Genomic DNA, 18,210 nt, shown 5'->3' with positions numbered 1-18,210 from the left:
TATTTGATATACAAATTTAACTATTTAGATAGCAGAAACAGAATCAAACCTTATCTCTTTTGCTTTGCTTTGACCCTCGAGGGCATATGTTTTGATTCTGCATTATTAAACCTGCCTTATTCCCAAACTGAAAAGTCCTACTCAATCACAGTTCATCTACCGTCACTCAAGTAAAATCTCGCTCCTTGTCTCCTCTCCTAGTTCTAACTCATAACTAGGTTTTAAACAACTACTTTGTTAATAAAAATCATTCATTTAGCACCTTAATTATCTCACTGAGTAAAGGGAATAGTTCAAATTCTAACCTCTGCCATCAGTTCACAGCTCAGATTCTTAAGGAAGCATCCTGAAAGAGATGATGCCTATTACTCTTAGCTCGAGTATGTGTTGAATAGAAACTGTGCACTTAAAAGCTACTTACACCACTGAAGTATAAAAAGAACTGTATTTTCTTACAGATACAGGCTTTGAAATTCCAGATAAATTTGTGGTTGGGTATGCTCTTGACTATAATGAATACTTCAGAGATCTAGATGGAAGTACATGCACATTCCTCCACTGCCAGGTGCCAGGTACCTACCTACCACAGGTACCCAGGGAGAATATTTGCTTCTACTCAGAGCTTTTCAACAATTAAAAACCCTTCAATCCCAGCTAGAAACTTCCACTGAAAGAGCAAAACCACTTTTAAAGTGACGAGTTGGTAATGCAATGTAGGTGCATAAGAAATGTTTGTGCTTCACCTTTTTCTAATTCTACTGCACAAGTCTCATGGCTCAGCTATGCTGCAGGACATTCGGAGCGCCCAGGCTGTTGAGCAGCATACAGTCTGCAGCCCCATCTGAAAAGAAAATAACTTGTAATGTGACTTTAACTGGATGTTTGTCTGTCTCAGTTCAATCCCATGTTGCTCTTCTGTCACCAGTCTTTAAAGCAGCCACGCAGGAGCTCCGTGTGAAGGTTTTCTGTACACTGAGGGATAACACGGCTGTAAGATCCTTCTTCCCTTGTTCCATTACAGCTTCCTTAGGCTGCACAGAGTAGCAGACCCGGAAACATCCTAAATTAATAGGCTTGATGGGTTTTCTTCCCCCTCCTTTGTTTTCAAAAGTACTTCTAAAATTCTGGGGAACTTGGAAAGTGTTTCACTTCAAGGTCTTTTTACTAAGACAAACCACTTCTGAAGACACAAACGATCTGTGCTATTGCTCAACAGCATGAAGGAGTATGCAGTTATTTAACAAACCTAAGTTCTTTAAAATATATAAACCTATGTATTACAGATAAACTTGGAAAGAATATTAAAACCCCAAGTTTACTGCAAGTAGGAAACTTGGAACCATTATGGTTCCAGCGCGTTTTAACTGCAATGCTGGTAATACAAACTGAAAATCAGTCTTGCATTTCATTCGAAGATAGAGGTTGATAAATATTGTACTTTTTGGTTTTTCTTTTAGCACATCTTTATTCTGAAAGACAATGACAAAGAGAAATAAATACAGGATGTGGTAATGCCAGTCTTCTGGAGCACCAATTCCTGGCTGCTGATTAGGTGCTGAACCATGACACCAGGAAATTACTTCTGCTGCTTGTGTGTCCCTAAGAAGAACGGGAAGCTGCACGCTAGTGCCCAGGACCTGCAGCTCGCTGACTGGCACTTGCACGATGCGCCGAACACAAACTGTTGAGACCCTGGGTTTTCCCGTTCTGACGGGCGGCGCGGAGCTGGGTGCGAGGCTCTGGCGGTACCGAGCGCTGCCGCCGTGCCCGTCACGTTCCGGGCCCCGGAGCGGATCGCTCCCGCTCGGCCCGGGGACCGAGGGGCACCAAGGCTGGAACAGGCGGGGACCGAGCGGGGATCGAGGGGGGGAACGAGACGGGACCGAAGGAGGGAGCGAGGCCCGGCCGGCTCCGCCGCCCCCGGGCCGGCCCCGCCCCGCCTGTCGGGTGCCGCGGTTGCCCGGTAACCGCGAACGCGGCCCCTGCGTCTGCGGCGGCTTTGTGGCCTCAGCACCCGCTGAACGCGCTCCTGGCCCGCTGGTCGCAGCCTGAGCGTGTGCGGGCGGCCACACTGCGCCAGTGGCCAAGTGAATTGTTCTCAGAGCTTTGGTCTCTGAGGGCGAGAACTGAACTCGCAGAGCTTTGCTCGGGCCCTGCGAGCCGATGCTGAATTAGGTTTGAAGGTAAAGGTTGACTAAAGTTGCACTTTTTGGTTTTGTCACATCTGTGCTCTGAAAGAGAATGCCGAAGGGAAATACAGGATGTGATAATGCCAGTCTTCGGGTGCAGCAGTTCAGTGGCATGTACTGAACAGGGGCTGAGTGGATGAACAACATATGGTCTACTGATTGGGCTTTTTTTCACTGAAGACATGCAACTTTTCCGAAGTATACTAGTCCATACATTGGTTTCCCTATAGTGACTACTTACACTGCCTAAAGGTGAACGAGTTCTGTTCAAGTTTCAGTGAGTTGTTACCATCTGGTTACTAAAATTATTAGGGAGACACTCCTGAATTAAGGAGTAAATGAGACCATATGCCAAAGTAAAGAATCTGCATTTCATGGAAATGGGAGGAAGAGAGAGAGAAAAACAAGTAGAAAAAGGGAGGGAGGGTGAAAGGCGTTTGGGAAGGGGGGGGACAAAGAGTGTCAGAGACGATTAAGTAGAAAATATCACCATACCTCCCTGGGGTGGGGCAAGTTTGACTCTTGTCTCTTGGTACTTTTGAATAATATAGAATCTTTAGCACCAGTACATCCTTCGAGTCTGCCATGAACTGGGCTCTGGATTTTCAGATCTGTTGTGTTACTTTGCATCTCATGCAGTCATCTGGTGCAAGGCCTCAGGCGTGGGTCTGGGGGCACTTTGGTGGGCTATGACACCCCCTCAGCTGCCCCCGTGGGAACGTCCTCTGGATGTGGTCTCGTGGGAGTGGGGAGTTTTAGAGCTAAGCCAGTTTGTGTGATGGAGGATGGGTGTCCACTGCCTATTGCCAGAGGTTACACCACACCCAAAATTTCCTCCTCCTCCTCCCTCTCTTGACGGGAGGTTTGTGTGCAAACCTGGCCTCAGCAGAGGAGCCTGTGGCTATGACTTCCCCACCCTGAACCCAGACAGAGCTGATTTTCTGGACAGCTGCTGCGTTTGGCTTTGTTGTGGATACATTTTTCTCCCTCAGCCTTGTTTACTTCTCCCCAGACATGAGATAATAGGACAATAGTGTTGCCTGTACCTTGTCTCAAGTTCCTTTAGGCAGCTTAGCTCACAGTCCAAAGTTCCAGCCAGGAGGCATTTTCAGCGAGGGGTGAGCTTCAGTGGTCACAGCTTCTTCATACAGTTTTGTCACAATGGGCAAAAAGTCCTTTAAAACAATATTTAAGCCATTCGGCATAGCATTCCAGTCTCTCACAAGTCCTGTGAGGAGCAGCTGAGAGAGCAGGGGTTGTTTAGCCTAAAGAAGAGGAGGTCCACTCTACCTATTTTAAAGTAGTATTTTAGCTACAGCTTTGTCTCTTTTAACTATTATTAATTTTCAGATTTTTAGCTCTGCTTTTCAGTATGATCCATCTTTGCATTGCAGAACATAGCCATATATTTAAAGTCCAACTAGAGGCCTAACAATACTAGCTACTTACTTCAGACAAGCACTTAGCTACTTTCAAATAATATAAAATTTTTAGCACCAGTATCCTTTGAGTCTGCCATGAATTGGGTTCTGGGTTTTCAGAGTTCCATTGTTGCTCCTTCCAGTTTTGTTGAGGCATTATCGTTCATCTGCGACATCCTGCCTCCACAATGGCTTCTGCATCCCCAAAAAAGACATCGACACCTCGTCTTTTGTCCAGGGAAAGACTGAAGTCTATTACTGTAAGTACCCACTGGGGCTGTGTTGAGGCTGGAAACCCCCCTCGTGTCCCTCCTCTCCCTGCCCTGCCTGTTGTGCAGCAGCACTGTGAAGCTGCAGAACCCCTCCCCACCTCTCTGTGCCGTGTTCCTGTGGCTGGGGGCTGTCCTGGTGCAGTAGGGAACATCGTGTGTTTCTTCAGGAACAGTCCAGTGTCTTGCCTGGCTGTGCCACCACAGCCAAGTTAAGCCAGGTTCAGCCAATGTAAAGCTGAAGCCCTGAGCATGTGCTTCTTTCCCTTTCCATTTCCCACGGTGATTCCTTCTGTCAGGCTGGACACTCACCTGTGCTGCTCTGACCAACCTGCTCCTGGGCATGTGAGGAGGGGGGGGGGGGGGAAGCTCAAACTCTGCCCAAAGCCTTGAGAGACACGGCTGGTCCCAGCTGGGGGAGCTTCCACACCAGCTGCTCTGTCTCATCTCCTGTGTGGGGCACAGATCCAGCCCTGCAGACAGCAGAGGAGGAGTCAGGGCCACAGAAGTCCCATGGCTGGCTGGAGCTCACTTGACTGAAGATGCCCCAGTGCTGAGGTTCTGTCAAGGAGATCCCTTTGGTTTCTTCTGTGGAGGCATCTGTGAGCCCAGACAGAGAACACAAATGCTAATTAACAGAGAGAACTAAAACTTGGACACACTCCTGTGCACCTCACTCTTGGTACAACTTGGCTTTCTTGTGTCTCTTGGACTCACCCAGCGGTGTTCTCTCCACGCTGTGAGTTTTGACTGTTGTGCAGGGATGGAGTTAGGGGAGTTCTGAGAGTTCCTCCCCACTCTCTGAAAAGGTCACTGCCTCAGTCCAATGACAGAAAAGAGGAAACAGATGCCCAAAGAGCAGAAATCCCCAAACATGTCACATCTAATCACAGAGAAGCTAATGGCACAGAGCCATGTGTTTGGAGCATGTGCATTATGAATTTACTGATGCTAAGTATTTCAGCAGGAAACTTCCAGGGCTTCCAGAACTATCCTAGATGATGGGGTCACAAATTATTCACCGGTGCCACTTGTTCAAGGAAAGCCTTTCTGAACAAGTGCATCTCTGAGGTTCTAGCTAACTTTTTTCTTTTTCTTTTCTTTTTTTCTTTTTTATTTTTTTTTTTTTTTTTTTTTTTTTTTTTTTTTGCCTTTCAGCTGCTTCCTTCTAAGTTCCTGAAGGAGAAGTTTCTCAATGTGAAGGAGGTGGCCAGCACTGGGGCGAGTTTTCTGCCCAAAATTGGCCCATTTCGACACATGAGTGAGACTTGTCAAAAGGTAGCCTTTTCCTGCTCTTTTCTATTCTGTTTGATGCAAAGTTGGAAGAGGGCATGTGCTTGTGACAGGCTTGTCTCCAGCAAAATACTTCAGTGTCCAGGTCCTGTTGTCATTGCCAACTGCTGGTAGTGGTGGACTTGGAGTCCTGATCTGCACCAAGCCAACACAAATAACCTCTGCTGAAGCTGCTGGTGTTTACTGGAATGTAGCTGCCATTGCTAAAACAAGGGGGGAAAGGCTGGGGACACAAAGACACAAAATTGCCATTTGCCATTCTCCTGCTGAAATAGCCACCTCTTGCTTTGGTGTGGTCACCATCAAATGCTTGGGGTCATAGGATTCCCTCCAGAGTGGCAGTGTTGGCCTTTGAAGGCCGAGGACCTGCAGTAATTCCTTCAGATTTAACAAAACTTAATGTGTTAATGTTTTGGGTTGGAACAATGTGTTGGGACCCGGATGGGGTGTTTGATTTTGCAGGCTGCCAGATGTACAGGGGACTCCCCCTGGGCAGAGACAATGGATGTGCTTTATCTGGATCAGTGCCTACACAGAGAGGTGTGTTTAAAGCTGCCTTTCTTGCAGGACTGGCTCAGTATAAAGCACTGTCCAAACAGGTAGGTGACCGAGGTGGGCTGTTGAGCAGGAAATTGGCAGCAAGAGACATGTAATACATGGGTTAAGGATTGCCCTGGAGAAGGGCCTTAGGAACACCTCAGAGAGGGGCACAACTAAGGGACAAGTGTGCTGCAGCCATTCCCTTCAGCAGATTGTGTCTCCTGTGAAGGCACACAGGAGACCTGCTTGTGTCTCTGCACTGACAGCAGTGCAGCTGGAGAAGGCAGACAAAGCAGGGGAGAGTTTTCTCAAAGTAATGTCTGCTCCAGAAACATTTGCTGCTGTTGTGTCATTCCAGACATGCCTCTGCAATGATATCAAATAAGACAGCAATAATAGATTACAAGAAAGCACCCATTTAAAGCTCATGGAAAAAGGAGATACCAACTCTACTCTTACCCAAGTTGCTGAGAAAAGAACTGAACCTTATCATCATTCAGCATTCACTTCATTTGTCTTTTTCCCAACTTCTCTATTACTTTACTTTTGCCTTTACCTATGTTAGGAACGCACTGACGCTTAAATACAAGGGGACAAAATCATTGAAGCAAAAGAAAACTGTTTATTAGTAATGTTTCAGCTGAGGCAGGCGTGTCTCCCTCACCGCTGAGACAAACACACCGTCAAGTAAAATGGCAATCTTTCTATACCCTTTATACCTGTCCAGGGCACTCCCTGTCCTCTTTGCCAGTGGATGGGTACTGGGGAACTCACGTACTCTCCAGACCGCCAACTTTCCTGTGCCCTCCCCTCTCATCCTACTTCCTTTTGGTCAGGTCTTCAAGCCCATCCCTCTCCCAGCTCACAGCAATAACCAACCAACCAACCAGAACAATCCAAACCACAAACAACACATAGAACCAACAACTTTCATTCTTTCACTTAATAACCTTTTGGCTTCAGCAAAATATCACCTCATCTCTCACACCTCCTCTGGTACTGTTCTCTTCTTACTGATGTCTAAGTTCTAGATCAAAAAAGATATTTGCAACTGCGTTGGCCTCGGTTTCTCAGAGTAAAGGACATCCCAAAATTGTTTCCCAAGGGTCTGATGTAAATTTGCGGGTTTTACTGACTCCATGAGTGCTCAGTCAGTGCCCCAGACCTGTGTGATCACATGGGCACAGAGCTGTGCGTAAGGTAAGTGCTGCCTGGCATTCTGGAGAGGAAACCTGGAGAAATACATGCCAAAAGAGCAGCTTGGCTTGAACCTGCTCTGTGTGGCCCAGCAGCTCTTGATCAGCTCAGAGCGGAGGTGGGTGAGCTACTGTTTCCCCAATGTGTCCGGGGCACATGTGCTCACCCAGAGTGTGTACTTCAGTGGGGATCAGTGTAAAATTCTCCTTCATGAACCTTCCTCCCAGCAGCTGAACCTCTCCCTGCTCTCTCTTGCCTCTCCAGTTGTTGCCAGTTCCTCCGATAGAGAGCTTGCTCCAAGTTTCCCCACCAGAGATGGTATTTCAGAAATTCGTCGCTCATGAGGTCTCGGAAATGGTACTGTCTCTCACAAACAAGGACAAGGTAAGTGCTGGCACGTGGAGCTTCAAGACTGTGCTGAATGAGGAGAGTGGTGTAATTCCCACAGTGTACAGCAAAGCGAGTTATCTGCTGCAGCACATGCAGAAGAAAATGTCGCAGGTGGAAATCTTTGTGTGCTGGGAATTCTCCACTGACTTTGGCCATGCATTGATGGTATCCACTTCAAAGGAGTTTCCTTCTCTTGAAAGCTCTGGATTGATAGGAATGCTGGGGGCTGTACAGCTCTTACCTGCTCTCATGCTTTGTCTTGAGTGTATGCCACATCCTGTGTCTCCTTGGCTAATCTGGGTTCCTGGGAGGACTCTCTGCCTCTCTCAGCCTGTTTGGCTCCCTTTGTGCAGCTCACAGTCAAAGCCCAGAGGCTGAGTCTTCTCCAGTTTATGCTGGAATCACTTCTCTATGGCATTGGCACTGCAGGAAATGTGTTCTGAGACATCCCTGCAATCAGACTGATGTAGCAGAAGCAGGAGGAGGCCTTTAGGTGCCACTTCAGGCTCCTGCTAAGCTTCATCCAGCTCCACTCAGGTTTTCCAAAAGCAACATGGCGCTCTGCTTTCCTTTTGGAGAAACCACAGCACATCCAAAGCCACATGGTCCTAGAGGTTTTCATCTTCGCTTGAAGAAGTTGAGATTGTTTTGCAGTTTCCCAAGAGAGCTGAATGGGAAAAAGGTGAAAATGTCAGCAGTTGTGTTCCACTGTAAAGAGGAAAACTGAGACCATTTGAATTTCAGTCAGGGAAACATTTTCTCAAATGAAGCTTGTGCCAAGGGTGGGCTGGTGGGAAGAGACAGGAGGGTCTCAAAATCAGCTGGTTTTGACTTTTTGAGAGCATGTTACAGGTGCTCAGGGTTGATTATCTAAGTGCTGCAAAATGCACGTTTGCTGTGTCTGTGGTTCCCAGAGGGCAGGACCTGTCAGGAATGCCCAGGAGCCCAGCTTGCCTGCACAGGCAGCAGGAACCCCTGGAGAGCCAAGACTGGCTTTTAATACTGGAACCAGAGTGTGAGTCAGTGCGGGTCATGTTTCTCCAGGAAGAAAATGCCTTTGTAGCCCATAGTCGATGGGCACAGCCTGGCTGTGTTTCTGTCACCTTTAACAAGCTGATTGCTCTCATCATTTTGTGATTCTTCCTTGCTACTTTACTGCCAATTTAAATGCTCTTTGCCAGCTCCTTGTTTTAGGGATTGTCTTGCTGTGTTCCTTCTTTTGCTTTTCAGTTTGCTTCCATTCCCAATAAGGCCACAATATTTGGTCTCCTCTCTTGCTGGTCTGCCTGCATGGCCGTATCCCCAGAACTGCCTTACCCAAACCTGATCTGCTAGAAGGGAATTTCTTCCTTCCCTCAGGACAATGTGCTGTTTTGCTTTCCAGTAGCACATCCCCCCTCTGGAACACGACAGCATGGCTGTGTGCAGGCAGAAGCCAGCAGGTGTTTTGGCCTTGTTGAAGATGCAGATGACTTGGTTCAGGGGCTCTGTCCCCATCCTTCTGGTGCTGACCTGCTCAGCCCTTCCTTCCCACCAGACATTGCCCTACTGCCCCTGGCCAAAATGCTGCACCCAGACAGAAGGGGTTCAAGTTCACCCTTGTGAATTATGCGCCTGTACCTCCACAGCTGCAAGTGCTTTGGAAAAGGGGTCAGGGAAGTATGTCACCAGGACATGGACAGGTCTCCTCTTGATCTGTTTCCACAAGCGGCAAAATCATTGTTTCATGTCTTTCCTGCAGTTTACTCGGCTGGTGAAGGTCTACATGGAGAGATCACCTTATTTTGAGCTCGTGTGCCCCAATGATGCATACCACATCATCCCACCAGGCACATCTTCCCATGTGCGCATCCGCTTCACCCCCGACGAGACCAAGGTGAGACTGGAGGAGCCAAAACACAGAATTATCTCCAATGCCATTGTTTTCCCTGCACTCTGGGTACGGCCCACTCCATGCTGTGAGCTTGGCTCCAGGCTGGGGACAGGCAGCCTGCAGCCAGTCACACCTTGGCATGTGCTGTCAGGCACTGCAGCCAGGCCTGACGGGCTCTGCCTGCCCTCCTTGCACATTGCTGAGCATTCCCGAGGGAAGATGCACAGGGAGCAGTCTGAAAATAACAGAGGGGTGTTGATGGATATTCAGCCATCTCTAGGTACATTGGAAAGGGTTTAATTAGATGGAAAACAGTAGCGGAACAAAGAGCTTTCCTCCTTCCTGGCTGGCAACAGCTTCCCTGCCTCACCCTGGGCTGGAGCAAAGATGGTGCTTTTTCACACCCTCTGTTCTCCAGCCTTGCAGCTGTGCTGTCCCAGAGCACAAGTGACCATGACACAGCTGCAAGGCCAGGCCAGAGCATGTGCTATGCCTGTGAGCCCAGCCTGGCACAGGCACACTGAGCTCTAGGGGCCCTTAGTCAGCAGCAGGTTGCTGAGCTGCAGGGGACTTGGACACCTGCCTGAAAGAGCTCGTGTAGCACAGGTACAACCTGCAGGCAGACCTGTGACCCCAGAGCCTGTGGCAGTGACACTGCTGCAGCTCTGTCTTCATGCCTGTCACTGTGGTTGCTCTGTTAACTGGAACCCATTCCATGCCAAGCATGCTTTTGTGTGGAGGTTTGAATACCAGTGCTGAGGCCCTGGCAAGTCTGATCTCAGCGCTGTGATCTGGAGGCTTGTTCATGCAGAAGGGTTTAGGACATGGCATGGAAGGGAGGAGGGAAACAAAGACAGGCTCTTTCCAGTAGCATCCTGCTGCCTCTTAACACTGTTATTCTCCTGACTTGGTTGGAGAGGCAAAGTTAGAGTGCAGTTCTGAGCCAAGTGATGTTTCTACACCAGGCCAGAGGTGCAGGAGCTCTTTGGGTACAACTGTTTTCTCATCTTCCTTTTGCTGCTTAGAGTCACTTTAACACTTTGTCCTATTCTCAAATAGCGGGGATAGAAACCTAAAGAGGAATGTCCTGTGTTCCCTAACCCCATGTTCCTTAGAAGGAACTTAGGAATTACTTAACATCATGAAAATTTAGAGTAAAAATTGTGGTGGCCTAGAGCAGTTCTCTGTATGATCCAAGTGACACAAGATTTTAGTGCCACTGAGACAGGTTTTGCAAAGTGCACTGCTGCCTTTAAAATGTGACAGTTTAGTACAACTTAAGCATTCATTTTGGGGTGGAAGAGGTAAATTGATGCCCTCGAAGGGTTATAGGAAATGGCTTTTCTTCTGCCATGGGGATGGCACTAAATGCCCTGTGCTGAGACAGTTTCTTTTCCTGCAGGATTATTCCCACGAACTCATCTGTCTCACTGCAAGGGACAGGATAGTTGTGCCTATTCAGGCCATTGCTGCCCAAGCTATCCTGGACTTCCCTGACCAGCTGGACTTCTCAGAGTGCCCAGTCAAGTACAGCAGCCAGAAGACTCTGCTGGTTCGCAATGTTGGTAACGTGGAAGCTCATTACCAGCTGAGCACCCAGAGGTGAGGCAGCTCACGTGTCCTTGTGCAAAACACCTGTGGGTGATAACAGAGCTGGAAAAGAGCAACAAGAGAACCAGAGCATGGGAGCTGCTGCCCTGCAGCCCTGGCTGGAAATGGGCAGGATGTGTGGGGTTTGCTGGTGCTTCTCATGTTTTAAGCAGGATGCAGCCTTTGAGTTTTCTGTGTCCCAGATTTTCTGGAGGCTGCTGGAACCCTCCTGGGCACAAGCAGCTTCTGAAATGGTTACTCAGCACTGTCAGCCAAACAGACCCGTTCTCTGGGAGGCCAGAGGCATGTGGCTTTCCTGTGGTCCCTGCATCAAATGCCCAACATGAGCTGTGTTACAGGGAGCTGGTGCCGTTCCTGTCACTTAAAGCTGATCTGATTTCCCTTGTCAGCTGAGGGCATCAGTCACCTCTTCTGTTCTATGACAAGCCTTTGCAAGCCAGTTAAAATTTTCAAACAGATGATTTAAATCTCTGAATAAGATCTTGCCCCCATTCTTTGAGATTTCTTTTTAAATACTCTGAAGTTCCTGTATTTCTGCTGGGTTTTCATTTTAGTTTGTGTACAATGTTTGCCAAAAGATCATGAATTCTTCCTTGGGAACCTTCATAAAGGGTGAGCTCCTCTAATGCCTGTCAACATACCACATGCCCTTAGGAACATGCACAGGTGTGTAGGAAATACAAGATATTTAGTGAATATGTGAAAAGCAATTGGGCTGATTTAGAAGATAGAAGTATAGAAGTACAGAATAACTTCTGCTGGATGGGACCTCTGGAAATCATCTGAGCAGACCCACTGCTCAAAGCAACACCGGTGTCTGGGGATTGCAAGGTTCCATTGGGAGATCTGGACCCGCCTTCAGATGCCATACAAGAAAACAAACATACAAATGGACCTAGTTAAAAAGCAGAAGAAAACAACCCATTAAAAACTCCCTCCCTACCTTCTCTTTTCTGCCTTTTGGGTGCAGTAGTGATTCATTGAAAGGGTAGATCTAGATCTAGATCAGGATGAGAACTATCTTAAGGAACAGCTCACAATTAACAGACAAAAGGCCAAAATTTAGCCTGCCAGCCCCATCTCTTGGTAGTGGTTTCTTTTGGTTCTAGCAGTGTCAGCGATGTCTTCTTCACAGCTCTTCTATCTGTGGGCTCAGGGAACAGCTTCGTGATGTTGGCTGAAATTCAGAGGAATTAACTGCAGAGCTTGTGTCCTTGGGTCTTGGGGAGCCAGGTCTATGTGAGAGATGACTGCTACAGCCCTAACAGGGGAGTCTGCTGGGTACAGCCTGGGGTGGGATGTAGGAGATGCAGGGGCTGATTTGCGCTCAGTTTTTAGTCCTGACAATTGAGTCCTGAACTTGGCTGTATCCTCTTCTCTTGATCATTTGAAAATAAGAAGATCCCCTCTTTCTCAGGTGACTTCTGAAGTCACCCCCAGGACTGTTATTCCCATCCTGTCATCTGAGGGCAGGAGTATGTAACATGGGGCAAGAGTGGAAATGGGATAGATTGAGATGGGATGGCATGGCATGGCATGGCATGGCATGGCATGGCATGGCATGGCATGGCATGGCATGGCATAGAAAGTAGTGCTGAAGTGTGGCCAGAAATTCCCTTAACTGGTAGAATCTCTGTTCTGGTGAAATTTTTGGCGAAAGAATAAGGAAAAAGTCCTGTGCCTTGCCCACATCAAGCCCCAGCAGAGACCTGCAGCAGTCCTGGCATCACTCCTGGGGCAGATGCAGGAGCACGTACAGTAATCCAGCTCTGGGGCTGGTGGGGTCTTGTCTTCCCTCCCCTCTTTCCAAAGTCTCTCGTCCAGCATATGAACAGTGCTGGCCCAAGGCTTCTCCCTCAGCCAGTAGTGATGTTCTCACTGGTGGTAATGGGAACAGCTCAGGCCCATAACTGCAGCAAGAGGTCCTTAATGAGCACAACCTCAAGCAAGTTCATCAGCTGTCACTGCTCACATGAATAAACTTCAGCTTGCCAGATGTTCTCCTTATTTTTGCATGCGATGCATGCATCACCTAACTCCACAGAACACACTCTTAAGTGACAGATTGACCACCAACAAATCACCGAGGCCAGGAACTTTTGTTTCCTCGGTGGTGCTGCAGAAGAGCACAAAGCCCAGCAGCTGCTGGGCAGAAGCACATTTCACCTGAGCTGTCCCTGAGCATCAAAGTACGGAGCCTTGTGTTTGTCAGGCAAGAGCTGTTGACCTGGTGACCAATCCTAATTGCTCCTGTTAAATCCAAAGTGCACCAACACATCTGCATAATTATTTCCAACACATTGCACAGAGTTTGTCTGGTGGGCCAAACAAACAGTTACCAGCCTGGATGACAACCTAGAGTCCCAGACTGCATTGCTGGTAAATACACAGAAACCTCCTGTTCTGCTTCCTTGATGTGCTCCTGATAAGGATGCTACATTTAGCTGTGATTGGATCCTTCACACTGTACATGGCATCCTCCTTTTGGGTCTTGTTTCCAAAGTCACTGTATTCTCTGCATTTGCCCTCTGTTTCAGAGTGTGGACTGCTCCTTTTCTTAGAGCAGCTTCCATTGAAATGCTGATAAAATTTGCCCTTTCTAGGCTAAATCGGGATGTTATCAAGGTAAAATAAACCAAAGAACCACACTATAAATTCACAGTAATTATTCCTTGCTCTTCAAGGAAAAGTTAATTCTCCCTGTCTGATTCCTAGGCTGTAATCTCACAGGACAGGTAATGCCCTAACATTTGCATCTCTTGAAATGAGGTTTATAGGCAGCAGGAAAAGGGAAATTCCTGAGGCAGTCGGTGTCAAGTTGTGCATGCAAATAGCTCTTAAACTTCTCTGTGCTTTTCACAAACCATTCTCTGATGGGATTGCTGGCAGTCAGACCCTTGAGTCTCCTTGCAGGGGGCTGAATTCAGAGTACGGGGGACATAAGGTCATTTTATCCCACAGGATCTTTTGAGGGCTGGATCTCCTCAGAAGTGGGTCAGTAGCTGTTCCTGATCCTGTCTGTTCTGTCTGTCTTCTGTTGACTGTGATCTGTTTGCTCCCTGCTTGCCCAAGTGAGCTGAAGTGACCTGCACTGCAGAAGGAGTATCATCCCCAGATGTGGCCCTGAGTCCTGATCTCTGTCTTTGTGTTGCAGTCCTTTCTGCGTGATTCCAGACAGGGGAACTCTGGCCGCTGGTGACACCATGCAGGTGACAGTGGGATTTCACCCGCTGACGGTCGGTGACCATTCCGGGTCCCTGGTAGTGTGCTGCAACACAGGTGAGTGCTGGGCACTGCATGGGGCACAGGACAGTTCTCCACCATCACTCCCTGTTGTCCCATCCCCCTCGATTCCCTCTAGGTGTACCACCACCCCTGTTACAGCTTTACCCCAAAGAAAACTGAGAACTCATTGGTGTTTAGGGGGTTGATAAAGTGGATCCCCTCTAACAGGGCTGGGATTTTTGGAATCCTGTTTTGCTGGGAGTTGCTGAGTAGAGGAAGGAGGAATCCTGATTCTCCCCTATTGTGTGGCTATGCCTGGGTGCAGTTAAATTATTTTATTGTTGGGCAGTGCTGTATGTGAGGCGTGAGGTCTCCAGCACAGTCTCTCCAATGCAATGTATTCCTTGCACACCTCTGTCCCCATCTGCTGCTTCTCCATTGGCACGGACCCTTTTTCTGTTTTGGCCTCTACACACATATCTAGTTTCTGTCCAATAACATTTTCAGGCCCTCGAGTTCCTGTTTGGTGACAAATCAAGACAAATTTTTCCACGTCCCCATTTCCTAGGCCGCTCATGGATGTTGCAAATTTCTCACATCTATCTCCCATTTGATTTGTAGACTGAGAAATCCCATTCATTCTTCATATAGACGCTGCTCTGTACTTATTAATTAATATTTCTTTTGTCCCTTTTAAATTTAATTTTAAATGGGTCTTGAGATCAGAACAATACAAAATATTTCAAGACTGATGTGGCTGTGGGTTTGGACAGGGAGATAATGATGATGATGATTTTCATGGTGTTCATTTTGTAGAGGTTTGTCATCTTGCAGAGCCGGGCTGGTTGTGTTTCCTCACCTGTGTCCCCTCCTGCTGTGGGCTGTCACTTCACTGGTTCCTCTGGGCCTCCTTTTTCTGCCCACATGCCCCCAGGCATATTTGCTTGTCAGCAACAAGGGGTCCAAGGGATCAGGAGAGACAGGAGTCTCGTGGGATGCCCAGGGGAGACCCTGGGCAAGGCCAGACTGAACAGGGCTCCTCAGCGTCACCTGGAGGGCTTTGATGCAGAAATCCTGGTGATCTGAGTGGGTCACCTGAGCACATCTGCCCAATCTCACTGTTCATACTGTCACCTTGGTGCCAAACCTCTACCAACACAGTGAGAAATAAGGTGTTTGAGGAGGTGCCCAGGACATCCTCACGCTGTACACACAGAGCTGTCAGGATGTGATAAATGTACTGATCCATAGAATGGTCATTCAGCTAAGAACTGTGACACTTCCTTGTGCAAACTGTGGTTTGCTCAGCTCCTTGTGCTTCCATCAGCAACTGAGCTGAGCAAAGACTCCTCTTTGCTTTGTTCCAGGTGAAAAAGGTATCTGCACAAACCTTCACGGAGAAGCTGTAGATGTCAACGTTGGGTTGAGCGCCAATTCCGTGAAGGTTGAGAACACTTTCATCACCACATCAAACTACACAACCGTGTTCATCGAAAACAGGAGTGACATCACAGCCCACTTCCAGTGGAAGACTTTTCCTACTGAGGAAGATGAGAATAAACTGAAGAGAAGGTTGGTTTGAAAGATGCATTTCAGAGAGATACATGGCCCAAGACTAAATCTAACGTATGGCCTCAGGGGGGTGTTGGTGCTTTTGAATGGTTTAGGCCAAGTAAACCATCCCTGGCATTAGGATGTGTGTCTTGGGCTTCAGGAGCTCAGCACTCAGCATTCCATTTCCATTTATACTCCAGCTAAGGATAGCATTTTGGGAAGGGAAGGTTGATTGCAGTGACTGGATTTCCTGAAGTTCTGATTGGGCTTTTGACTCTAATCTTCTTCCCACATGATTTGGCAACATCCTTAAACATTTCCTGAGTTGCCAGCCCCTCTTTCCAAAGGGGGGCAAAATTTCAAATTTTTTTTTTTTTTTCCCCCTTAGTTCCTTCAAAAGTTCCTTGCCCATCCAGGCTGGTTGTGTTCCCTGTCAGCTCATCTTTCAGCACGCAGGGACAGTCTGTTCCTGTGCCTCCAAGACTTCTTTCTTGAAGTATGTCTATCCTTCCTGGACCCCTTTGCTTTTAAGGGCTGTTTCCCAAGGTACTCTCCAAACCCGTCTCTTGAACAGGCTGAAGTCTGCCCTCCAGAAGTCCAGAGTGGAAGTTTTGTTGATGCCTCTCCTTGTTTCACTGAATATTGAGAACTCTTTCACAGTCACTGTACACCAGACAGTGGTGAACAGATGAAGTTCATTAGTTCTTAGGGAATCTCCTGCTGATATCCAGTACCTGGGTCCCAGGGAGGCAGCAGACTTCCCTGTGGAATGGATCTGGTCAATACACAGGGCCCTCAGTTCCCCTTACAGGGGAGTCACCCACTACCACTACCCTTCTTTTCTTCTTCTTTTCTTCTTAGTACTTGAGGCTGTGATCTGGCTGACAGACAAAGTGCAACTGGGACATTCTCCAGACAGAATTTTTTCTTTAGTGTCATTTGCCTGACCCTCTGGATGCAGGGCCTCATACCTATTCTGTCAGGGCACTGGGTAGGTGATAGGGGTCAGGATATAATTTTATTGCCTCTCCAATAGAGAGCCATTTCCATTCCCCACTGTCTCCTAGGTCTCCTCCTTCTGCCTGATTGCAACAAGGGCAAGGCTCCTCTGACTCCTGCTGAGCTTCTCTCAGGGTTGGAAGGGTGTAACTCCACCAGTTAATTTCTGTTTTGCTCTCCCTAATGCTCCTCAGCCTTTGCACTTCCTCCTAAAGCTTTGCCTCCAGACAGAGCAGATCATTCACCTGCTGACACTGCACGCAGGTGTCTTTTGCACTATCCTCTGATATTAACACCAGGCTCAGACCCTCCTTGCAGCCAGGGGCTGGACAGCTGAGTCCTTCCTGGGGGGTTCTGTTTGAGTTAGTACACTCTTGCTGGCAGAAGCAGCAATGGCTTTTGATCATTTGTAAACCATTGCTGGGGGGGGGAGGGGGGGGGGAAGAAAAAGAAGAAAGAAAGAAAGAAAGAAAGAAAGAAGGAAAAGAAAGAAAGAAAGAAAGAAAGAAAGAAAGAAAGAAAGAAAGAAAGAAAGAAAGAAAGAAAGAAAGAAAAAGGCAATCACCTCTCAACCAGCCAAAAGACACAACCCACTACACAACGAGGGTGGATGGCTGCACCCTTTCTGCTCAGCTGCTTGCATGAACTGAAGTGCAAAATTGAAAAAACACCACACAAACTGCTGTGCCAAAACTGCCATGTAAAAACTGCTGTGCCAAAACTGCCATGCCAAAAAACTGCCATGCCCAAAACTGCCTTGGCAGAACTGTTGTGCCAGAACTGCCATGTCCAAATTGCCAAGCTCCAGTTTCCTTTGGGTCAGGTTGCTCACACTCCCCAGAGTAATTTAAAATTGCCTCCAAAGCACCAGGAGATGGACCCTCACCCACTTGAATGGCTGGCAAGCGGATCCTTTAGTGCCCTGGACTTCTTGGTTTTCCACTGTTCTCTATCTACTTAGACAGCATCTCACTTCCATACAAGCTCCCCGTGCTAAAAGAAAATCCTCTTACCTTCTCTGGCTACTTTCCTGGGCTGTTGATTTCCATTTTTTCTCATTTGGCTGCCTCAGCCTGAATGCCAGTTGATCCACTTTTCCCTCTGAAGCAACTAGGTTTCCCCAGGGTAAATTTCCAACTGGTTTTGGTTTTGTGGGTTTTTTTCCCAGTTACATCTGTCCACATGCTAGTTAAACTATCACCAGGACATTTTCTCCTTCCTTCCTTCCTTCCTTCCTTCCTTCCTTCCTTCCTTCCTTCCTTCCTTCCTTCCTTCCTTCCTTCCTTCCTTCCTTCCTTCCTTCCTTCCTTCCTTCCTTCCTTCCTTCCTTCCTTCCTTCCTTCCTTCCTTCCTTCCTTCCTTCCTTCCTTCCTTCCTCCCTCCCTCCCTCCCTCCCTTCTTTCCTTCCTTCCTTCCTTCCTTCCTTTCTTCCTTCCCTCCATCTTAGGGATGGTTTTATCTCCAAGACCACTGTCCTGCTGTCACAGAAGCTTCTGAGATCTCAGAGCAGAGAGGACTTGTTTATGAGAGGAGGTAGTGCAAGATCCTTTCCCTCTCAGGACATTCTACTACCATGTACTGGCATGGGACCCAAAAAGCTCTGGATCATGAAAAGGTCTCTCCAGGAGTTTGCTGTCTCCCTCCTGCAC

At 47.8% G+C, this 18,210-nt stretch overlaps 1 protein-coding gene across 1 annotated transcript in view; it reads left to right on the top strand.

Moving 5' to 3' along the window:
• The first annotated feature begins 1,665 nt into the window (after positions 1-1,665).
• Positions 1,666-18,210, top strand: part of LOC134048155 (hydrocephalus-inducing protein homolog) — a 75,410-nt gene continuing 58,865 nt past the window's right edge. Inside the window, exons 1-9 of the mRNA XM_062499755.1 lie at positions 1,666-1,963; positions 2,829-2,851; positions 5,038-5,157; positions 5,924-6,025; positions 7,174-7,293; positions 9,041-9,175; positions 10,575-10,774; positions 13,938-14,068; positions 15,385-15,580. Of these exons, the coding sequence (XP_062355739.1) occupies positions 1,666-1,963; positions 2,829-2,851; positions 5,038-5,157; positions 5,924-6,025; positions 7,174-7,293; positions 9,041-9,175; positions 10,575-10,774; positions 13,938-14,068; positions 15,385-15,580 (1,325 nt within the window). The remainder of the gene's footprint in view (positions 1,964-2,828; positions 2,852-5,037; positions 5,158-5,923; positions 6,026-7,173; positions 7,294-9,040; positions 9,176-10,574; positions 10,775-13,937; positions 14,069-15,384; positions 15,581-18,210) is intronic.

Source organism: Cinclus cinclus, chromosome 11, assembly GCF_963662255.1.
Source record: "Cinclus cinclus chromosome 11, bCinCin1.1, whole genome shotgun sequence".
Classification (NCBI taxonomy): Eukaryota; Metazoa; Chordata; class Aves; order Passeriformes; family Cinclidae; genus Cinclus; species Cinclus cinclus.
The sequence above is the reverse complement of the archived record's forward strand: the minus strand, read 5'-3'. Positions and strand labels throughout refer to the sequence as shown.